This window comes from Cetorhinus maximus, chromosome 19, assembly GCF_964194155.1.
Source record: "Cetorhinus maximus chromosome 19, sCetMax3.hap1.1, whole genome shotgun sequence".
NCBI lineage: Eukaryota > Metazoa > Chordata > Chondrichthyes > Lamniformes > Cetorhinidae > Cetorhinus > Cetorhinus maximus.
Genome location: NC_135897.1, coordinates 47,606,600 through 47,630,358, shown reverse-complemented (window position 1 = coordinate 47,630,358; position 23,759 = coordinate 47,606,600). Strand labels below are relative to the sequence as shown.

At 44.4% G+C, this 23,759-nt stretch overlaps 1 protein-coding gene across 2 annotated transcripts in view; it reads left to right on the top strand.

The window, feature by feature from the left end:
- lekr1 (Leucine-, glutamate- and lysine-rich protein 1) overlaps positions 1 to 23,759 on the top strand; it is a 284,281-nt gene that overhangs the window by 136,789 nt on the left and 123,733 nt on the right. For both annotated transcript variants that reach the window (XR_013579595.1, XM_078563804.1), the window contains exons 4-5: positions 17,319 to 17,438; positions 17,997 to 18,172. Coding sequence is in view for 1 of the 2 variants with exons in the window: in XM_078563804.1 (XP_078419930.1) it covers positions 17,319 to 17,438; positions 17,997 to 18,172 (296 nt within the window). In the remaining variant the exon portion in view is untranslated. The remainder of the gene's footprint in view (positions 1 to 17,318; positions 17,439 to 17,996; positions 18,173 to 23,759) is intronic.

Below are 23,759 nucleotides of genomic sequence, written 5' to 3'. Positions count from 1 at the left end.
CCTCACTCTGCCCTCGGTCATTCTCACTATTCCCTCATTCCACACTCACCCTCAGTTTGCTCCCCAGGAGGCAGTCATGGACACATCTTAGATTTCCCTTGCATGTTCACCAGGGACATCCCCCTCTCCAGACCCCTTCCCCTTTGGAACCCCTTCCCCCCTCCGGACCCCTTCCTCCTTTGGTCCTCCACCCCCCTCACTTAGTCCTTCTCCCTTCCTGACTCCTTCAGACACGCTTGCTTCTCCCTCCCCTCTCTGCACTCCTTCCTCCCCCTGGACTCCCTCCCCTTTTCACACACCTTCTCCACCCCCCTCTAAACTCCTTCCGTTACACCTTCCCCCCCTTACATTTACCTTCCCAGTTGCCATTTCTTCCCCATGAACTCCATCTCCCCCCATAATCCACCCCCCAACCTCCCCCTCTGACACCTTTGTTCTGCCCCTCCCAACCTCAACCCCCGCACCCGACACCTTCGTTCTCCCCCTCCTAATCTCACCCCCTGATGTCTTTCTTCTCCCCTCCCAACCTCACTCCCCCCAATATCTCTTCCTCTCCTAGTCGATCCTAGATCTTCCTCTCCCACACCCTGGTACATCTTCCTCTCCCATACACAGCTAGACCTTCCTCTCCACCCCCTCGATGATCATCCATTGTGAGCAGACCCTCAACGGTGATTTTCCAACTTCCGTGAGCTGTTTTGAGGCAGAGCCGTGTCTGTAAGAATCCATCCAGCATGCCATGGACGTTCCTCCAGTGTGCCATTGCTGTTGGGCTCCAGATCTTCTGTTCCTCGGATGTTCACGATGTGAGCAAGGCCCTGGCGGCAAGTCCCAACTTCTGCATGTCACGCTTAAGTTCTGCACCGACGTGCAATCACGCCGATGTGGGTGGATGATACAGCCGGGGTGGGGGGGGATTTGGGGGGGCAGGGGGATGATTCCGGTGGGTTAGCCTTATAATGATACTCAGCTGTATTGCAATGAGGTTCCTGATATCTGATGGTGGGAAACGTGGCCTGCCATCGACGGGCTGAGTGGATCATCGCAAATTGGTTTCACGATGTCGTGAAACTGATTTCTGGCCCTCTCACCATATTGTCTGCTCAAGCCGCCAAGCACACCCGATGCCAGCAGGCATGGAACATTCTGCCCTAAGCTGGATATATTTAGTGCTTTCCAACATTTGTTCTTCATATATTTAAGGAGTTTGTAGTTTCTGCACTTCATTTCTGATATCTTCGCAGGTGCAAGAGATGCTGACAGATATGGATCTTGATTTATGTCTGTGTGAATGGCACCAGTGTATAACTAAATCCAGTCAACCATCCCAGAATTCAGAAAATAATTCTGGGATGGTTGAAAAAAAGAGACAAGTGAAGACAAACAGAGCTGGGAAGGGATAGAAATACTGATGCCAAAAAAATTGCATGGGAAAGCCTACCTAGGGGACGGATGTTGTTTTTAAAAAAAAGCATTTCAAAAATAATATTCTTCTAATTAAAGGTCTTGCCTCCAGTGTGCAACCACCATGTGATGCCCCCAAAGCATCAAGCATCCTTCAAAATATCACAAATGGTTGAAATTACCATTTATCTTTTAAGTTTCCAATCAACTATCTGATTGATTAAATGTCATTGAATCAAGAAGTCATAACAAGTACCAATCCACTTGCCTGGATTGGTGCAGCTCCAACAACACACAAGAAGCTCGACACTAGGACAAAGCAGCCAATTGGCACCCAGTCCACAAACATTCATTCCCTCCACCGCCGTGCACAGGTGCAGCAGCGTGTGCCATCTACAAGATGCACTGCAACAAATTACCAAGGCTCCTTAGACAGCATCTTTCAAACCAACAACCTCTACCACCTAGAAGGACAAGGGTAGCAGACGCATGGAAACACCTCTACCTTCAAGTTCCTCTCCAAGCCACTCACCATCCTGACTTAGAACTATATTGCCGTTCCTTCACTGTCGTTGGGCCAAAATCCTGGAACTCCCTCCCTAACAGCATTGTAGGCGTACCTACACCACATGGACTTTCAAGAAGGGAGCAGTTCATGAAGGGAGCTCACCACCACCTTTTCAAGGGCAGTTAGAGATGGGCAATAAATGCTGGCCTTGACACAACCTATGAATGAATAAAAAAAATTAGCTAGCTGAAAACTGAGCAATAAACCCTTCATTTTTAAAAAAAGTTGCTCTTCACAAACAAGCAAGCATGACAAAACAATGACAAAATATAATTTTTCCAAATTGTTTTCTGCCACCATTTTTCTCTTCCATTAAGATGAGTATACAGTTAGAATAGCTTTTAGAATCTAACAAAGAAAATAATGCAATTCTGCAAAAACAATATCACTAAACTTACCCAGAGGGAAAGAGTTCCAAAGACCCTCTGAGAGAAAAAAAATTCTTCTTATCTCTACCTTAAATGGGCAGCCCCTTATTTTTAAACAGTGACCTCTAGTTAAAGATTCTCCCCCAAGATGTAACATCCTTCCCACATCGACCTTGTCAAGACCCCTCAGGATCTTATATGTTTCAATCAATTCGCCTCTTACTCACCTAAATGGATACAAGCCTAGCCTGTCCAATCTTTCCTCATAAAATAACCTGCCCATTCCTGATATTAGTTTAGTAAACCTTCTCTGAACTGCTTCTAATGCATTTATATCCTTCCTTAAATATGGAGACCAATACTATACACAGTATTCCAGGTGTGATCTCACCAGTGTCATGTACAACTGAAGCATAACCTCCCTACTCTTGAATTCAATTCTCCTTGCAATAAACAATAACATTCTGTTAGCTTTCCTAATTACTTTCTGTAATAGCCTTTTCCATTTGCATTTACTGGAAGCTACATATATTAATACACAGGGCCCTGTTCTTTGCAAACAGAAAGAACATGTATACAGATTGCGCCTGTTTCAGTTAAACAAAATAAGTGATAGCCATTCGCTGGTTTATTCCTCCGTGCAATGCCTTGACCAATCAGAGTCAAGCTGCCTGGTTTAAAATTTCAAACAATGCTTGGCAGTTAACTGTCAGTCACCATTAACTGCTGCATTCACCATGGCAACACCTCTCCCAATCAGAGTCCACTTGCCAACCAATTAGCACTGTCTTCTCATACAGTGTAAAGTTGTAGCTTCCCCTGACATTGGCATTCTCGCGATTGTCCTGATGAGAGCCAGACGAAAAGCTTTGACAAAATATATATTTTCAACAAAACCCAGAGATTATTACCTTTGAGGTTCTGCTTTGTAATTTAGTGCCTAGCTCCTCATATTCACTATGCAGTACCTCTTTCCTAGTTCTCCCTATATCATTGGTATTTCCATGGATCATGACAACTGGATCCCCCCCTCTCACTGCAAGTTCCTCTCCAGCCCTGAGCAGATGTCTCGAACCCTGGCACTGGGCAGTCAACACAGCTGTCTGGACTCTTGCTCTTTGCTACAGAGAACAATGTCGATCCCCCTCAGTATACTGTCCCCTACTACCACTACTATAATTGCAGCAAGATGTCTTTACTCTTATTCTTCAAACCCTTTACAATACGGGCTAACATACCATTTGTTTTCCCAATCCTTGGTGTACCTGCGTGTTGACTTACTGTATTTATGTTTAAGGGCCCTCAAATTCTTCTGAATACCAACATTTATTAATCTGTCAGATGAAAAACAAAAATTTTGCTTTTCCACTCTTCCTAAAAAGGTGGATAATTTCAAGCTTCCTGACATCATGCTGACTATATCTGCCACCTTCTAGCTTACTCACTTAACCAGTCTATGGGCTTGGTGGGATGAGAGTGAATCCCACCACAGAGTGGAGCAGGCTTTTGTGTGCAATCATGCACTCCCTGTTATGCATGCACACATCCCGCATCTAGTCTTGTGGCAGGATAGGCAGGAAGTGAATGCCCCGCCGTTATGTCCAGCATGACATGTTTAAAAGGCACCCAGCCAGCTCTTCACCAGTGGGAAGAAGGAAAGGATGAGCAGGAGAAGGTAGCAAGCCGCGGCTCCCCACTTCAACGACGCACCCCTTGAGCATTCCCTGAAGGCAGTGCAAGAGAAGTGGAATGTCCGCTCCCCTGGGGATGGCCACAGGAGGCCATCCCAGCTGACCACTGCAGCCTGGGTGGAGGTTGCCAGTGTGGTCAGACCCCGGTGGGTGCAGAGGAGGACTGCCCTGCAGTGTAGGAAAAGGGTCAACAATTTAATCCATGCCGCTAGAGTAAGTGAACTTCTACTCTTCCAACCCATTTCACCACATCTGTGCTTGTCTCATGGGACCTGGGCATCACTGGCAGGCCAGCATTTCTCTTGCCCATCTCTAAATACCCTCGACAAGGCTGCTGCCTGATTGAACTCCTGCAGTCCATATGCTGTACTATTAACGAGGAAAACCGCAGGGTTTTCACCCAGCCACAGTGAAGGCACAGCCATAGGGCGTGGAGTAGAGGGCAACTTGCAGGTGTTGCTTACAGAGCTCATGGTGTTGGGGGATGCTTTTCAAGGAGCCTAGGTGACTTGCTGCAGTGCATTTTGTACATGATACACACTGCTGGCACTGTGCACAGGTGATGGAGGGACTGAATGTTGATGGTGCTAGGTGGAGTGTCAATAAAGCGGCCTGCTTTATCCTGGATGGTGTCCAGCTTCCTGACTGTGCTTGGAGCTGCACTCATCCAGATAACTGGACATTATTCCATCTCACTCCTCACTTGTGCCATGCACATGGTGGTCAGGTTTTGGGGAGTCATGAAGTCATTTAGCAGCCACAGATTTAGCAGCCTGCAAACTGCTCTTTCATCTTATGTGATCACAATCCATCTATCTGTCTTTATGCAGGGGAAGATGGCTCGCAACAGGAGGGAGAGAGAGAAAATGGGAGGGGGGATGCCTGAGCTCTGGTCCCTCACGTAGGCTGCCAAGCTGGCTGGGGAGGACTGTGACTGTGCCAGTGCCAATGGCGAGGTTGGCATCCCTCAAGCATTTAGCGAGGAAGCATTCATAATCCAGAAAATCAAGGTGATTGCTGAGTGCCAAGACTGAGCCAGCCTAGACAATCACTCATTTTCTCCTCTCCAATTCTAAATGCCAGCAGGAAGAGGGTAAAGTCAGCCCCCGCACCTGAATGCAGCCCCAGCCCACAGGAGACCTCAGAAGAGGGTGAGGCGACTTCTCACCTGTACAGCCATCACAACATTCACCTGCATCCTCCACCAACCCAGAGACAAACAACACAATGGCTCATATATCTAGTTTAGGCTCAGGCTCACACTTTGGTCACTGCAGACACGTGTGCACAGCAGAAGGAGGCAGTGGCAGTCAAGATCCCTGGCACTTGGAGGACTGCTGGAGAAGAGGCCTTTACTAAGTCTGAGTCAGATGACAAGCCTCTGGAAAGGATGCTGGAATATCAGCAAGATGCAGGGGAACATCAGGCAGAGCTGTTAGAGGCCCTCAACAGAGTGGTGCACAAGGAGACAAGGAGTCCGTGTGCGGGCTCTGTTACGTAGTAGCTCCGACATCTGAGTGCATCGAAGTCTCTGCGGGGAGGATGGTAGATGCCATGGAGAACCTGGTCCAGCAGAATGCCCAGTTTCTGCTGGAGATCCGCTCAGAGTTGCAGTCCATCGCCGTAGCCACGCGTGAGCTTTCGCAGTGGCTACACGAGAGGGGGACGGGGTACCTCGACCTCCCTGTAGATGCCCTTTCCCCTCAAGGAGTCAGGGAGGAAGAGCATCAGCCGGACACCCCTGGGCATCCAAGCAGGAATTCCCAACCCAGGTGTTTCCAATCCCCTATGCCTGTGATCTCGTCAACTCTAGCTGCTCAGGCCCAGAAGGCACCTGCCCCTGAGTAGGAAACGCAAAGCAGGCTGGGGCCCACCAGGCCTCGACCCTCCAGAGGACACCCGCCAAAGTCATCGCAGACAACAGGGGCATGCTAATTAGCAGGCTGCTTCCACCTCTGCTGTGGATGTCAAGAAAGCACCTAGAGTGAAGAAAATTAAAAAGTATTGACTGAGCAATGGTGGCACGGGTGTTCAATCATTGTAAATATCTTTTGCACTCCCAAATATATGTTATGTTTCACTGTTTGGAAGTCTCCTGAGATTCATTCTTGCTGCTAGTAATTTTAATGGTCACGCACACTCCACCCACCCCAGGGGTGGACCAAGGGTGGGTCTTCCTCCCCCAAGTACATGACTGTGCATGGAACCATCACTCTTTGACAAGGATGATGACTGCCATATGCGAGAGGCCTCCCACTCACACTATTCAGCTTGCGTCCAGTGCCCTTGAGACTCTATGGAGAACAATAGAAAGACTAACCACTTAAGCCCTTGTAAGGCAGATCCATTCCCCCAGGAGTTTGGAGATTTGCATTTGTGCTTGGCTGCCATTCAGATGCATACCACTTATAGGCATCTCCCTCCCTGTCCCTTTAACTTTTCCTGGAGCAGTTGGCCCATGACGGCAGCTCTGCACCTTATTGGGATCTCATTATCGTGAGGACCTTCTGGGCCAGACCTGTTGTTGTGTGGCTGTCACCAAATAGTGAAGAATGAGAAAATTCTAATACTGTCTCCACATGTTTATTAGGGTTTCCCTTTAGTTGTCCAATTGTGCTGACCTTCAACTCCATCCACTTGAGCAGACCCTCCTCCCACCTTGATATTTTGCACTTGGACATCGAGGGCGTTGCCTTGGCCTGGAGCTGGCTCTGTCTGGTGCATGTTGCTTTTCAAACTGTCTCCATCACCTTTTACCCTCCCCTTGACACCTACCAACTTCTCCCCTTCACCGTCGACCCCCACCCGAGGTCATTTCACTCCCCCCTCGATTACCCTTGAGCCTCCCCTCATCACCCTGGACCCCTGCAAATGCCTTACCTCCCTGCTGAGCTCGCCCCAGTCACCATTCCTATGCCCACCCTGATCCGCCCCACTCCTGTGATCCGTGTCACCGAACTTGTCCCCCTCATTCACCCCGGATGAGAACTATACCCACAATTCCCGAATCCTGCTCCTTCCCACCCGACTGCATCAAACTTACCCCTCTCACAGTCATTGTCCCCTCATATCACCAGCACCCCAGTTCACCCCTCAGGATCTCAATGTCAACTTGACTGACCCCTCCCTCTGAAGCACCCTGGCACATTCCACCCTCCCTCCCCTTCCCCTTCATGCCTTCCTTCCCCCCCTTCCCCTTCATGCCTTCCTTCCCCCTCACTCCATTCAGACCACCACCTCTTGATCTCATCCAGTTCCCCCTTCTGGTCCTCTGTACCCCCACCTTCTTCTCCTCTGGACCACCCCCTTTATCCTCTGGAACCCCCGCTTCTTCTCATCTGCCCCTCCCTCCCCCACCTTCAGCTCCTCTGGACCCAATCCCTCCACTTCATGTCTTACGTGTCTTCTGTGCACACAATACCTGCAGCCCGGTCCAGTGGTGCAGCCAGTTTTGACTCCAAGGTAAGTTTAAAATTCTCCCTCACTGTGTGCATGCCACAAATGTCCAGTCAGGTTACAAAACAGTATAAATTCCCGCTGGCGGGGGGGATGATTTGACGAGGGCACATGATTCCAGTTTCTAGGGGTTTTAATTAGCATATATAAGATGCAAAGTGGGTTTCCACCAAGCTTCAGCAGGAGACCTGACTTGCCATCAACCCGCCATGAACTTAGTGAGAGGATGATTCCATCCTGGTTTCCCGACGTCGGGAAATCGATTTTCGGCTAGAACGTCTGCATCGTCCCACTCCTTAGTGAAGACAGAGACAAAGTACTCATTGAGAACCCTGCCCACAACTTCAACATCAACGCATAGGTTACCGCTTACATCTCTGAAAGGCCTTACCCTTTCCTTAGTTATTCTCTTGCCCTTAATAGTAAAACATCTTCTTTGATTTTACCTGCCAATATTTTTTTGTATCCTCTCTTTGCTTTCCTAATTTCCTTTTTTACTTCACCCCTGTACTTTCTATACTCCTCTAGGTTTTCTACAGTATTAAGCTTTTTGTGATTGTCATAAGCTTTCTTTTTCTGCTTTATCTTACCCTGTGTGCTTGTGATTAACCAGGAGGCTCTAGATTTGGCAGTACCACCCTTTTTCTTTGCAAGGACACATCTACACTGTGCCCGTAGACTCTTGCTTTTGAATGTCTCCCATTGATTTGATAATGTTTTCCTTTCTAGTAGCTGTATGCAGTCCACTTTCATCAGTCCACCTCTTAGCTTTGTAAAATTTGTCTTCCCCCAATTTAGAACTTTTACCCCTGTTCTATCTTTGTGCTATTCCATATTGATGCTAAATCTAACTATATTATGGTCACTATCCCCAAAATAATTCCCCACTGCTACTCCATCCACTTGCCCAGTTTCATTTCCTAAGACTAAATCTAGAATTGCGCACCCTCTCATTGGGCTAGTTATGGGTTGGCTAAAAATAGTTCTCTTGAATGCAGTTCAAGAATTTTGTGCCTTCTGTCACACTGTTCGCATCCCAAATTGATATTAGGGTAGTTGAAATTTCCAGCTATTACTGCCCTATTGCCTTTTCACTCAGAAATTTGCCCACATATTTGCTCTTCTAAACCCCTTCCACTATTTGGGAGTCTATAGTACACTCCTAGCAGTGTGGCTGCCACTTTTTTCATTTCTGAGGTCAACCCATATGGCCTCATTTGTTGCTTCATTTAGTATATCATCCCTCCTCACAGCTGTAATTGATTAACTAATAATGCTACATCCCCACCTATTTTTATCCCCTCCACCCTGCCTGAAAACTGTATATCCAGGAATGTTGAGCTGCCACTTTCACCCTCCTTTAAGCCAAGTTTCCATTATAGTGATGATATTATGCTGCCATGTGTCTATCTGTGCCCTCAGCTCATCAGCTTTATTTGCTATACTCCTTGCATTTACATATATATCTTCTAACACTGCCAAATTCCTATGCTGTACACTTTTTTATCTGTGTTTCTTTTGTCTTTCAGAGTCACTAATTAATTTTCTATCTTTTGTTCTCTGCTCTGAATTTGTCCTTAGGTTCCCATCCACCTGCCAATCTAGTTTAAACCACCTCCCCCCCTACCCCCTCAACAGCACTAGCAAATCTCCTTGTGAGGAGATTCACCCCAGTCCTGTTCAGGTGTAGACTGTCTGGCATGTACAGGTCCCACCTTCCCCAGAACGGATCCCAATGCCTCAGAAATCTGACGTCCTCCCTCCTACACCAGCTTTCCAGCTACATGTTTAATCGCTCAATTCTCCTATTTCTAGGAGATTGCTCTGAAGAAGGGTCATAAGGACTCGAAACATTAACTCTGTTTCTCTCTCCACAGATGTTATCAGACCTGCTGAGTTTTTCCAGCGTTTTCTGTTTTTGTCTCCTATTTCTATACTCACTTGCTTGTGGGACTGGGAGTAATCCTGAGAGTGCTGTTTTAGAGGTCCTGCTTCTCAATCTCCTTCCTAGCTCCCTAAAATCTGCTTTCAGAACCTCATCCCCTTTCCTACCTTTGTCATTGGTACCAACATGGACCACGACCTCTGGCTGATCAACCTCTCCCAGAAGATAGTCCTGCTCCACTCCATGACATCCTTGACCCTGGCACCAGGGAGGCAACATACAAACCTGGAGTCATGTCTATGGCCACAGGAAAGCCTGTCTGTTCCCCCAGCTAACAAATCCTATACCACTACTGCTCTTCCTTCCTTCTTCCACCCCTCCTGTACAGCAGAGCTGCCTGTGGTGCCACAAACTTGACTGTGACTGCACTCCTCCAAGGAAACAATGCCATCACCAATATCCAAAACGGAAAACCGATTGACGAGTGGGAACCCAGGGGACTCCTGCACTACCTGCATAGTTCTCTTGGACTGCCTGGCAGTCACCCATTCCCTCTCTGCCTCCAGGCTCCTAAGCTGCAGTGTGATCAACTCTCTAAACACGTTATCATAGAAACATAAAAAAATAGGAGCAGGAGTAGGCCATTCGGCCCTTGGAGCCTGCTCCGCCATTCATTATGATCATGGCTGATCATCCAACTCAATAGCCTGCTCCCGACTTCTCCCCATATCCTTTGATCCCTTTTGCCCCAAGAGCTATATCTAACCATTTCTTGAAAACATACAATGTTTTGGCCTCAACTACTTTCTGTGATAGCGAATTCCACAGGCTCACCACTCTCTGGGTGAAGAAATTTCATCTCAGTCCTAAATGGCCTACCCCGTATCCTCAGACTGTGACCCCTGGATCTGGACTCTCCCCCACAATCGGGAATATCCTTCCTGCAACTACCCTGTCCAGTCCTGTTAGAAGTTTATAGGTTTCTATGAGATCACCCCTCATTCTTCTGAACTCCAGCGAATATAATCCTAACTGACTCAGTCTCTCCTCATGTATCAGTCCCGCCATCCCAGGAATCAGTCTGGTAAACATTCGCTGCACTCCCTCTATAGCAAGGACGTTCTTCCTCAGATAAGGAGACCAACACTGCACACAATATCCCAAGTGTGGTCTCACCAAGGCCCTGTATAATTGCAGCAAGACATCCCTGCTCCTGTTCTCAAATCCTGTCACTATGAAGGCCAACATACCAGTTGCCTTCTTTACTGCCTGCTGCACCTGTATGCTTACCTTCAGCGACTGGTGTACGAGGACACCCAGGTCTCGCTGAACACTCCATTATCCATGTAACTCTCAGCCTCGCAGATGTGCCACAGTGACTCCAGCTGCTGCTTGAGCTCCGAAATCCAGAACTCAAGTTTCTGCAGCTGATGACACTTCCTGCACATGTAGTCATCTAGGCCACTGGTCATGCCCATGACTCCCACATATTATAGGATACATATTCCACACAACCGAGCTGTCCTGCCATGGCTTCAATTTACTTCCCTTATGTTAATTTTATTTTACTTTGGTTGTCTTGTATTACTTTATTTTACCTGGCCTTGACTTAACTTTACTTCCCTATTGCTTGTGTTTCTTAATTAAACCTAAGTAGCTACTTTGTTTAAAAATAATGCATTTTTCTAATTTTTAGCTACATAAAGACACTCCCTAACAGCAGTATCTCACCAACCAATGAATTTGTTTCTCCTGTGTTGTCAGTCTTGTATTTTTCAGACTTAGCCCTCTTGTGCAGTTTTTCAATTCCTGGTCTCCTGGAGGCTGAGAAAAATAGAGAAAGAAAATAGCAAGGAAAGAGCACATCTCCTTCCCCCCTCACAAATCTCCCTTACTTACCAAACTTACAGTATTTACGCTCAGAACCAGCTACACTCCCAACCATCCAGAATTGGAAATTTATCACCCTCCCTTCGCTGTTGCCGGGTCAAAATCCTCTCTCCCTAACTCTCCCTAACAGCTCTGCGGGTGTACCTACACCACATGGACTGCAGAGGTTCAAGAAAGCAGCTCACCACCACCCTCTCAAGGGCAATTAGAGATGGGCAATACATGCTGGCCTAGCCAGTAACGCCCACATCCCATGGATGAATGTATTAAAAAAAACTCATGGTTAACTAGCTTTGTTTGAGTTGAGAGGGGGATAGAGGAAGATGTTCTGAACCATTTGTGAGAGGTTCTATCATTGAGAATAGCAAGTTCCTTAAAGCGAAATTTACATCTTGCTCACACGCTCTCTCCCTCCTTTCCTGAAGAGTAGGATTATATTTGCTACCTTGCAATCCATGGGGACTGTTCCAGAAGCTAGGAAGATCAAAATCAATGCACCCATTATCTCTACTGCCATCTCTTTTGAAACCCTAGGATGTAGGCCATTAGGTCCAGGGAATTTATTGGCTTATAGTCCCATTAATTCCTCTAATACTTTATCGTCAGTAATATTAGTTACTTTTAGTTTCCCACTCTTACTAAATCCTAGGATCCTCATAATTTCTGGTATGTTTTTTGTGCTTTCTACTGTGAAGAAAATCTTAAAATATTTATTTAATGTCTCTGACTTTTCCTTATTTCCTCATTATAATTTCTCCTGTCTCCGCCCTTCGGGGTCCCACGATTACTTTCATACATCGCTTCCATTTTACATACTTGTAGAAACTTTTGCAGTCTGTTTTTATACTTGTTGCTATTTATTTTATATCTTATGTTCTCCCTCTTTATCACTTTCTTGGTCATTTCATGATTATTACATTAGCCTTGTTACATGCTCTTCTAATTTCCTGATTTATACTCTGTCCAACACTACAATTGCTGTTAGGGGGCCCATCAACTCATCAACTATCCCCCCCCCCTCCGCAAGTGGTTTCTGCCATTTGTTATTTCGTACTGCCATTTGTTATTTTGGACCACCATTCATACTGATTCTACATCCTGATTTTCTGGACTTAGCTCCTTTCATCCTACTACCTTTATCTCATCATTTGCTATCAGGCTACCCCACCTCTTTTTCATTTTACCTATCTTTTCTAAAAGTCAAGCACTCTGCAATGTTTAATTTCTAACCTTGGTCACTTTGCAACCACATCTTCGTAATGGCTACTAGATTAAACTCACATCTCTATCTGTGCAATTAATTCGTCTAACTTGTTAGAAATGCTTCATGCATTCAGACATAGTGCCTTGAATTTTAACATTTTACTTTTGTTCGTTGATGTCATCTTAGTCACTAATGCCCTATAACTGTTAATAAACTTTCTGCCCCTTCCTAACATAGCCTGCTTGACTTTACCATATTGTTACTCTCTTCTACGGACTTGATTTTTTCTTCCCTTCTGAACAACCCCCATCCCTGACCCCCCAACCCCCACATGGAATTTTGTGAAACAGTTATCAATTTAATTAGAAGTGGAGTAGAATTCTTGTAACTATTCCAGCCACTGATTTGCAAGTGAGCTTAGCATTGCACCTGTGTCTCTGAGTGATAAGTTTTAAAACAATTTGAAGTATTTAAAAACTACAGCACCCTTTTGAGAAATAAAAGCTCATTAAATTTGTTCCATTTTTTCAAAACAGAAGATAACTTTGTTTCCTCGAATTATTGTGAATGTTCCCAGATGTTATTTATTCTGCTATTTGTAGATGTCAGTGCTCATTGCATTTTCAAATGCCCAAATTCACCTAGAATGTTTTTTTTAATCCTTATTTTTCGTCCAAATTTCTATTGCTGCAGCCTGTGAAAAGCTATTTTATGTTTCTTTTTCTCAACAAGGTTGTGGTTATGAATTACCAACTGAACTGGGAGGAAAATAAATAAAATTATTAAGGCTAGCCAGGTTGTTGTGACATTTTGCTTGCTGGGAAATTAGGGTAAACAGACTCACCATGGTTGTGAAATACCTCTGTCTGTGAAATTATTTGAATTAAAGTTGAAAAACTAATGTCACAGCAGATGAACTTTATACAGAAACTCTGAATCAGCAATTAAATAATCTACCAAGTTAAAGAAAGTTATCATGACCTCTCAAAACTAACTTAGTGACACAGAGTACTCTGACCGGAGGAATAACAATGATGCGCCTATAGCAATTAAATAGGGAAGTGAATGAGTGATGGAAAGAATAATTTGATTTGGAGTTTAGTTTTTGCTTTAAGCATATTAAAAAAGTTCTTAGTGTCTTTCTGGTCAGCTTCTGACTAGTTCATCTGCCTTTTTGCTCCACCAGGTGTCACACATAATCTTCAGTTTGGTCTGGATCTGTTTATGAATGTTATTCTAAGCATGCTTATTTTTGGTTGATGGCTTGTCCTTTATTCATGATGAGTGCAGAAGGTGTTTCTCATTGCGTAACTTTTTTACATCATCATCATTATTTTCAGCAAATTAATCCTGGTGTTTACAGCAATTGGGCCCAAGACTTCCATAGCTGCATTGTGGGCTGCATTTCTGAAGCAGTTCCAGTCAGCTTTCTTATTGCCAGAAGCTGCATTTACAATGATCAAATGTTTTTGAATAGTTGTGCAGAGTTCTTGTCCTGAGCAAACTGGTTTGAGTTTAACTTGTTGGGTGCTTCTTTTGCCCTGGGGCTTTTGAGGAGGTTAAATGTAACTGTACAACTTTGAGTGAATGAGGCAATGGTCTGCCCAATATCCGGTACTTCGCATTGCTTTGGGGATCTTGACACTGTTGATGCTTTTTTTTCTGACTAAGATGTAATCAATTAAGTGTAGGTTTCAGCCGGAGGATCCACCCAAGATATTTTGATCTAGTTTGATAATCAAAGGTGATGATAAGGCTGTGCTTAACATATTGCCTTCAGAAGCAGGAAGCTGTTGCTGTTGCAATTTCCAATTCCATGCTTGCCAACGATGCCACCGTCAGCTTTGATGATTTGATCCAAGCTTAGCATGAAGTGTCCAGGGTGATGAGTTTGTCATTCTTAGGCATCGGAGAAACAACAATGATGTAGATCTTCATAGAACCTGATTTTGATTTCATCTGGATTTGTCATGGTTAGTGTACAGGCACTGATGATGATGGTGGTATGACATTTCCAAAATGAAGAAAGCTCTTTTGGGACGCCCTGATCAAAACTAGAAACTTCATCAGGAACACGCAGAGGCAAAATCGAAATATTGGAGGGACTGCGCGAACCTTCAAACAACCCACCTACCCAACCCTTCAAGCACCACCTGTCCTACATGTGGCAGAGTCTGCAAATTGAGCATTGGACTTAATTATCAGCCATCTCAGAACTCATCGAACCAGAGTCAACCTCGATCTCGGGGTACTGCCTAAAAAGAGAAGGAAGATGATATTTTGCAGTGGGCAGCAATCCTAGTGTCATCAGGAGGTCATTGATTATTTAGTATGCAGGTATAGCAAATGATTAGGAAGTCAAATGGAATGTTGACATATATTGTAAGAGGAATTGAATATAAAAGTAGGCAAGTTTTACTGCACCTGGGAAGAAGGGTTTTTCTTATGAAGAAAGGTTGAACAAATTTGGTCTATATCCATTGGAGTTTAGAAGAATGAGAAGTGATCTTACTGAAATATATAAGACCCTGAGGAGATTTGATAGGGTGGATACTGGGTGGATGTTTCCTCTTGTGGGGAGACTAGAATAAGAGGTCTCCCTTTCAAGATGGAGATGAGGAGAAACTTTTTCTCTCAGATGATCATTAGTCTGTGGAATTCTCTTCCCCAGAAAGCACTGGAGGTTGGGCCATTGAATTTACTTAATGCTGAATTAGATAGATTTTTGATAGACAAGGGAGTCAAGGGTTATGGGGGGCAGACAGGAAAGTGGAATTGAGACCACAACCAGATTAACCATGATCTTGGCAGAGCAGGCTAAAAGGGCTTAATGGACTACTCCTGCTCCTAATTCCAATGTTCCCATGTACCTTTTGGGAAAGTTCTCAAGTCTGTCTGTGATACTGGACTTGATAACAAATTGAGCACTGGTCTCAATGCTGTTTCTTTTACGCTGGCAACTCCAGAATTTACCAACAAATTTCACTTAGTACTGCAATGTCTGTTTTATATCTCTTCAGTTGTTTTGGCAATCAGCACAATCTGTATTCAGATCTATTAGTGAAATAATCACCCATTCGTGTTTAAAAGCCAAGGAAGGCCAAGAGTTTCTCAGACAAGCAACATCAAGGAATGGGTAAACATGAGCTATCAGGAGGCATTGAGGACAGCTTACAATAGGAGCAACTGATGCAACATTGCATCCAACCCTCAGCAAGAGGAAAGAACCTGAAACAACAGGTGTTTGAAATTCCAGGCAGAAATAGTGAGATGGAAAGATTTAGTTCTTGGTTTTAGATGTTTAAGATCATGAAAATAGGTAGCCCGATAACTGCAACATGTAGACCAAGAAGCAGAAATATGAGCAATTTTAGGGCACTTTTTTAGCCTCTTTTTCATGCCAGGGAGGTGAGAAGCCACAGAATCTTTACAGTGCAGAAGGAGGCCATTTGGCCCATTGAGCCTGTACTGGATTGCTGAAAGGTCAATCTATCTAATCCCACTCCCCTGCCTTATCCCCGTGCTATTCTAAAGAAGGCTGCTGAACTCCACTGCAGCTTCATTCAGTGAGGAATCCCCTATATCCTGAGCTGCTTTCTGCTTTCCCATCAATACATGGTTTGTAGAATGAATGTATCGAAGATAATGATGAGAAGAAAATGGATGAGGTGAATGGCACGAGTGCATGAGGTTGATTTAAGTGAGGGAAATTTGTGCAGATTTTGCCTTAAGCTCTCTACACCGTCCGCTATCTGAATCCAGTGGCAAGATGCGATTGAGACGTCAGGAGATGGATAAGACAGCAGCTGATGTCTTGCAGTACCCGAAACAACCATATTGAATATGTGAGCTTCCCACAAAGGCTTGCTACTGCGCCACCTTAACCAGAGAAGTTTGCATATCTACTCAGCCTACCTATTTCGGCACATACTTATGCAATGAAATGGGTGCCTCCTTAACACACAGGATAAAAACCTGCTAACTACCCTTACCTAGTTTAGCCTGTGATCCAATGCAATTGCCCTAGTGTGACTGCCATTATGCACAGGACATGTCTTGGAGCCATAGATGAGAGTTGTGTAAGCAGAGACGACCAAAAATTCAGGACAATCCAAGGAATTTGGTATGCCCCTAGTCAGGGGTGCTGCCATTGCTTAATGCTACATCCCTTGAAGTGCATTAAAGTCATCAGAGACTTGTCAGGTAGCAGCAGCAGGTGGGGATTGGTTGTATGCTAGAAAAAAGGTACCTTAAAACTTGAAACAACTGAGTAGCAGAGTTACATCAACTGAGTCAAGCAGAGTACTAATAACAGTGAAATCTAGGCATCTTGCAAGTCAAATTTCAACAATGTTCCAGCATTTGAAAAGATCTCAGTAAAGACAAAGAATAAGCAGTGTTGAGTAGTGGATTCTGTTCAGGTGGCTTTAAACTTATAGCTCGAACTTGTATTTTGAACTAAAATGGATTCATTGTCAGAGCCAGGCTATCTTTAGCAATTCAGGAAAGGAGATGGGGAGAAAGGCATTGGATGGGAACGGCTGACCAAAAATGTAGTAGCAGAGGGAAAGAGCTCAGAAAATTGCTGTTAGCCCAGGAGCTAGCTTGTGTATTACTTTATAAGCAATTACAGATATTTGAAGCAGGGAAACATATATTTCAGGATAAGGCATTGCTGTTAAAATAGCACCAATGTAGTTTGCATTAGCTTGTTTAAAAATGTTTGCATCAATACCAACAATGTAGTCATGCTTATTTGATAAATTTATTGAAAAAAATAGGCATTTGTTTTGCTCAAAATATTCCCTCGTTCCCTATTGTAAAATAATTACATTTCTCACTTATTTTTCAGTTTGAATTTCTTGAGTATACAACTTGCAACTAAGCAGAAAGAACTGAAGAGCATGTTTTTGAAAGTGGAAGACATTGAAGGTCAGCTAGTAGTAGCCCAGAACCAATCAAAACATTTCAGGTAAGGAAACCAGTAAAATCACACTATTACTGGAAAATTGGAAAGGAAAAAGCATTGAAACGCATGTTGTCATTATGCCACTTGGAGACATGGCATGTGAAATTAAAAGGTTTTGTATTTAATAAAGAATCAGGATAGCATGACAGGAAAAAAACAGCAGATGTTTAACAACTATTTGGAACCTTTCAAATGTTCCAAACAGACTTGCAAATTATTTTGGTTTACATTGGATAAAGGGGACCAAACAAAGCAGGTGACACGTTGCATGCTTATAGCATCAGTACAAATAATTAAAGACAGCAGTCCCTAGCCAAGTTAAAGTAATCATCTAGGTTCATGGATGGTCTTTCATTACTCTGATGCGAACAACATTTTTATTTTGTGCAATCTCCAATTTAGGTTTCATTGAGGTGAGAGTGCTGAATTCTTTCAGATTGACTGTTAGACTGCATTAAGATTATGTAAGAAGGACTGAATAAGCACTACATTAGAATCTGGTCCAAGTAATTTAACAGAGGGAATTCTATCTTTGAACTGAATCAATATCATATTTCACAGGGAAAGAACAAAGCAGCAGGAACACACCATGGAGCAAGTAGCCACTTTCCTTCAGGGAATAAGGATTGAACTGGCAGTGCTTAGGGAAGAAGTGAGGGGCAATTTGATGATATGGGGCCCTTTCAGCAAAACACTGACATGTTGCTTGGAGACCACCAGCAGTGCTGTACAGATAGGTGAGTGTAATCCTGTTACAGGTGCTGAAACATAAAAATGGTTCATAGATTGCGGCTAAGTACCAATATATGATGGAATTTTATATACGCTGCATTTTATTAGTCTGATTAGATTTGCAAAGTTTTGATATTAATTGGTCATTTTGCATTGTGCCCCTTAGCATTCCTTTTACATATAGAAATATTAGTTACTTTATTCCAGCCAGAAAATTTGATTGTATTTTCTTGTTAAATTTGCATATGTGCTTACTACAGTGTGAGATGCAAACCTAAGAATGAATTTAAGCTGAACTTTGCATTTGTTTTAGCATAATTTATATCCAAGTCCATTCAGAGTGAGATCACTGGTTTAAGGAGTATTTTCTTTTCCAGTTCTCTATTAATCAGTGATTATTCCATTCATATTTTCCATTTAAATTAGAATTGATTATACCATTAGTATTTTTAAGATAATAGACGCCATAAGGGTGATTTCATGTCCCCGCCATTTTGTTTACATCTGAAAACGTGGCAATAGAGGAAATAAAATTATGAGCAGAATTGAAGTATTGATTTGCTGCTTGTTGTCCACCCATACCAATTTTCAGATTTAAGTTCAACCCTGGTGACCAGAACTCCAGTGGGAAACCAGCCGGAGTCTCATTAATGAATGTAAATTGGATCATAATTTTCAAAGCTGTATTGCTACTGAAGATTCTTGTTCTTGCACTTAGAAAGTGGTAGAAATTAGAAAGTGACAATTTTAAGCATAATTTAAAGAGCTGCAGTAAGGAAAATTTCAGGCAGGTTTGCCACTCAATTTAACTGCAGTTGCTTGTGACTTTAATCTCCTTCCAACTCTAGGTGCTGCAAAAAATTTCCCTGCCACTAAAAACTGCTGCTCCCTTTCCGTTAGTGCTTCCATCCATCCTCTTTAAGGTGCTGTTGCGTGTCCTTCAGAATTGGTCACCCTGCTGAATTTCCTGTTCCAGACTGGCAGATACTGCTCGGGACGGCATTTTGTGCTGGCAGCTTATTGGATTCATTAAAATTGGGTGCAGCTGTGAAATTGGACTGGGCACTAAGCTAGTACCTTCAGATGGGTGCAGCATATACTCCATCCACCACCCATCTCACTAATGCTGTATATGAAGATTGCCTTACAGATAGCGATTCTGTTAAAGTAATCATGGGCCACATCTGACCTGCTCAGCAATAAAATTCTTTATGGTCAAAGTACAAAAAGACCTTGTGTAGGTTTTTGCCTCCAGGGTCAGAAACCCAAAGTCAGAACCATGTAACTAGTGGAGTGCCACAGGGATCAGTGCTGGAGCCACAATTATTTACAATATATATTAATGACTTGGATGAGGGAAATGAATGTACTATCACCAAGTTTGCGGATGAGACAAAAATAGGTGGGAAGACAAGTGGTGAGGATGACGCAAGGAGTTTACAGAGGGATATAGACAGGTTAAGTGGGCAAAAACATGGCAGATGGAATATAATGTGGTAAAGTGTGAGATTATGCACTTTGGCAGGAAGAATAGAGGAGCTGAATATTATTTAAATGGAGAAGGACTGAAGAAAGCTGCAGCACAGAGGGATTTGGGTGTCCTCGTGCATGAATCCCAAAAACTAGCATACAAGTTCAGAAGGTAATAGGGAAGGCAAATGGAATGTTGGCCTTTATTTCAAAGGGAATGGAGTATAAAAATAGGGAAGTCTTGCTAAAACTATACACGGCACTAGTGGACTATACCTAGAATACTGTGAACAGTTTTGGTCCCCTTATCTAAGGAAAGATATACTGGCATTGGAGGCAGTCCAGAGAAGGTTCACTAGGTTGATCCCGCGTATGGAGGGATTTTCTTATGAGGAGAGGTTGAGTTGGTTGGGCCTGTACTCATTGGAATTTAGAAGAATGAAAGACGAGCTTATTGAAACATATAAGATTCTTAGGGTAGATGCTGAGAGGTTGGTTTCCCTTGTGGGAGAGTCTAGGACCAGAGGGCTTAATCTCAGAGTAAAGAGGCGCCCACTTAGAACAGAGATGAGGAGGAATTTCTTTTCTCAGAGGGTAGTGAATCTGTGGAATTCTTTACTACAGAGGGCTGTAGAGGCTGGGTCGTTAAGTATATTCAAGGCTGAGATAGACAGATTTTTAATCAGAAAGGGAATCAAGGCTTATGGGGAAAAGGCATGAAAGTGGAGTTGACGATTATCAGATCAGCCATGATCTCATTGACTGGTGGAGCAGACTCAATGGGCTGAATGGCCTACTTCTGCTCCTATATCTTCTGGTCTTATATCTGGGTCCTGACCCTGGACTGGGAACGAAACAGTCAAAGCCTGCGATTTTCCCCAATGTCAGCTACTTATTGACTCGTGGATGGGTCTGGTGGCCAAGTGACAGTGGCGGGTGCAGGATGGGGCTGGTATTTGTATAGTATGGGCCAGATTTAAAGGCATGGCAGCAGCCATTACTGTGACAGCTGTTTTGATTTACTGTGGAACCCCCGAGCTCACCAGGAGGAGAAGCAGAGGCATGACACGCGGGGCAGGGCTGCTCCACAGTTCACAGATGGAACCCTTGAGGTGCTGTTGGAGGCAGAGAGCTAAAGGTGAGAGGTCTTGTTTCCGAAGGGTGGGAGGAGAAGGCCACCCAGCTAAAGAAGGCATGGCTGAAGGTGGCAGATATTGTCAGCAGCTAAAATCATCTGGAGGAACTGCGTGCAGTGCCACAAGAGATTTAATTACCTCCTTCACTCTGGCAAGATGAGTCCAACACTGGGCCCAAATGACAGGCCTCCAGATCTGCAGCCTCCAGCAGACATGCCAGCTGAGCAGCCTTAGGGTGCATAATATTCCTGGAAATGGGAGAAGTGCATGCCCAAAGTAATTAGTGACCTGTCAGCAATGCTCAGAGCCCTCACGATGCTGAGGACCTGGCAGCCCTGATACATACATCTTCTTATTTTAAAAAGTCATTGGCATTGGTGACAGGGGCAGCATTGCCTTATCTCTCACTTCTTTTGGTGTTGCAATAGAAGAGGACACAGAATTCACTGGAGAGGGTGTGCACATGGGAGGGAATGCCCCAGCTTGCCATCCTCACAGCCACAGAGGAAGCGATGGTGGAAATCTCCAGGGTGGTCCTGCGTGACCAAGTGGACGATGGAGGAGAGGGTGAAAATGTAGACCTGTAGATGAAAGATCTGACAGCATGACAATGCCTCAGCTGCATTGAGAAGCCTCAGCTCTGCAGAGGCATCTGCTGTCACAGCCAAGCTCTTATGATCCCCGTCTTATGTCTCCCACGGGTCAGTCATGGAGGGCTATCATGCAAGTGCAGCAGCATCATCAGAGGCCTCTCAAGATTCCTAAAGAGAGCCAGCATTAACAGATCATTCAAGTGCATCCTCCACCAATGTAGATACACTCACATTGGTTGGTCCTGCGTGTGTTTAGTCAGGGTGGCACTGGATGAAGATCACTGCACTAGTGAGCTTGAGGGGTTGTAAGAGGAAGAGGCTGCTGTGGGCAGTCCCTCTTGGAGGTTGGAGGACCGACACAACTTGCTTATCTGGGCACAGATGCAGGGCCTTGGGAGTTACAGGCAAGGCAGCTCTACTTTGACTAATAGCAAGAACTGTGTACTCACATGTCAGTGTTCCCTGAGGTAGCACAAGCCATGGGCTGAGAGTGGAGGAGTCCATTCATCACACTGCTATCTCTCAGGGCTTTGAACGCATGAGCTCCTCAATTGAGAGAGTGGCCAAGCTGTGGAGAGCCATATTGACAGCACTTTGAGTGGATACAAATACATGCACAGAATGAATGACATTATCTGCAGCATTGACCTGTCAGTAGTGCTGATGGTGCAAAGGGGCATGGAGTGGATGTCAGTTGTGCCACCAGCTGGTGGTTTCCCCCAGTGATCCAAAGTGCCAGCCAAGTGCTGAGGCAGTCATCAATGAGGGTCCCACCCCTCATGGGCACCATCATCAATTTCATCATAGGCCTCCTTGGTCCCACTGACTCAGGGACTATCAATGCAGCAAGATCCTGTGATAGAGGCTACTCCTGCATTGACACCAGTGCCCTCACAGGCATCTCCACGATGAGGAAAACTAATTGCCATATGCATTTCAGCTGCAAGCAGTCACATGTGAGCAGGCTGCCTTCACCTTACCTCAGGCCACAAGAGGAGCACCATGTGGAAGTGGCTGAGTGTGGAAGCCACTGTATCGGCCAGAGCACCAAGTAGTTTGCTGAGGACTCTGCCTTTGTAAATGTACAATTGTAATTTATTGTTAACACTGTAAATGTTGAGACATGACCTCTGCTGTGTGTGCTTCTCAGCCCAAGCCTGAAATGTTGTCCAGGCCTTGTTGCACATGCACACAGATTGCTTCAATATCTGTGGAGTTATGAGTGGAATTGAACACTGTGCAATCATTGGCAAACATCCCCACTTCTGAGTTTATGATGGAGGGAAGGTCATTGATAAATAAGATGAAGATGGTCGGAGGGAGGACATTATCCTGCGAAACTTTTGCAGAGATGTCCTGGGGTTGAGATAATTGGCCTCCACCAAACACAACCATCTTCCTTGTGCTAGGTATAACTCCAACCGGTGCAGAGTTTTCCACCTGATTCCCATTGACCATCAATTTTACAAGCGTTTCTTGATACAACATTAGGTCAAATGCTGCCTTGGTGTCAAGGCAGTCACTCTCACCTCACCTATGAAATTCAGCTCTTTTTTTCCATGTTTGGGCCAAAGTTGTAATGAGACCTGTGTCCAAGTGGTCCCAGCAGAACCTAAACTGGGTGTTGTTGAGTAGATTATTGGTGAGTAAATGCCACCTGATAACATTGTGAAACATGCCTTCCATCACTTTGATGACTAATGGGGAGATAATTGGCAGGATTGGATGTGTCCTAGTTTTTGTGGGCAAGATATACCTGGGCAATTTTCCACTTTATCAAGTAGATGTCAGTGTTCTAGTTGTACTAGAACAGCTTGGCTAGGGGCATGGCTAGTTCTTCAGCACAAGCCTTCAGTGCTACACTGGGATGTTGTCGGACCCATAATGTTTGGTGTATCCAGTGCCCTCAGCCATTTCTTGATATTAAATAGAGTGAATCGAATTGGCTAAAGACTTATGATGTTGCAAACTTTAGGAGGAGACCAAGAAGGATCACTCGGTGGGCACTTCTGGCTGGTGATGGTTGCAAATGCTTCAGCTTTGTCTTCTGTACTGATGTGCATTACTTCATTGAGAATGGGGATGTTCATGGAGCCTTCCTGTCCCATTTGTTGTTTAATTGTCCACCACCATTCATGATTGGGTGTGGCAGGACTGCGAAGCTTTGATCTGATCTGTTTGCTATAGGATTGCTTTGCTCTTTCTATAGCATGTTGCTTCTGTTGTTTCACAAGTAAGTAGTACTATCTGTATCTTCACCAGATTGGCACCTCATTTTTAGATGTGCCTGCTGCTCCTGGTGTGGTCTCCTACACTACCCCTAGTTTGATGATAAAGGTAGAATGTTGAACCATTAGGTTACACATTGTGATGGAATATAATTCTTTTACTAC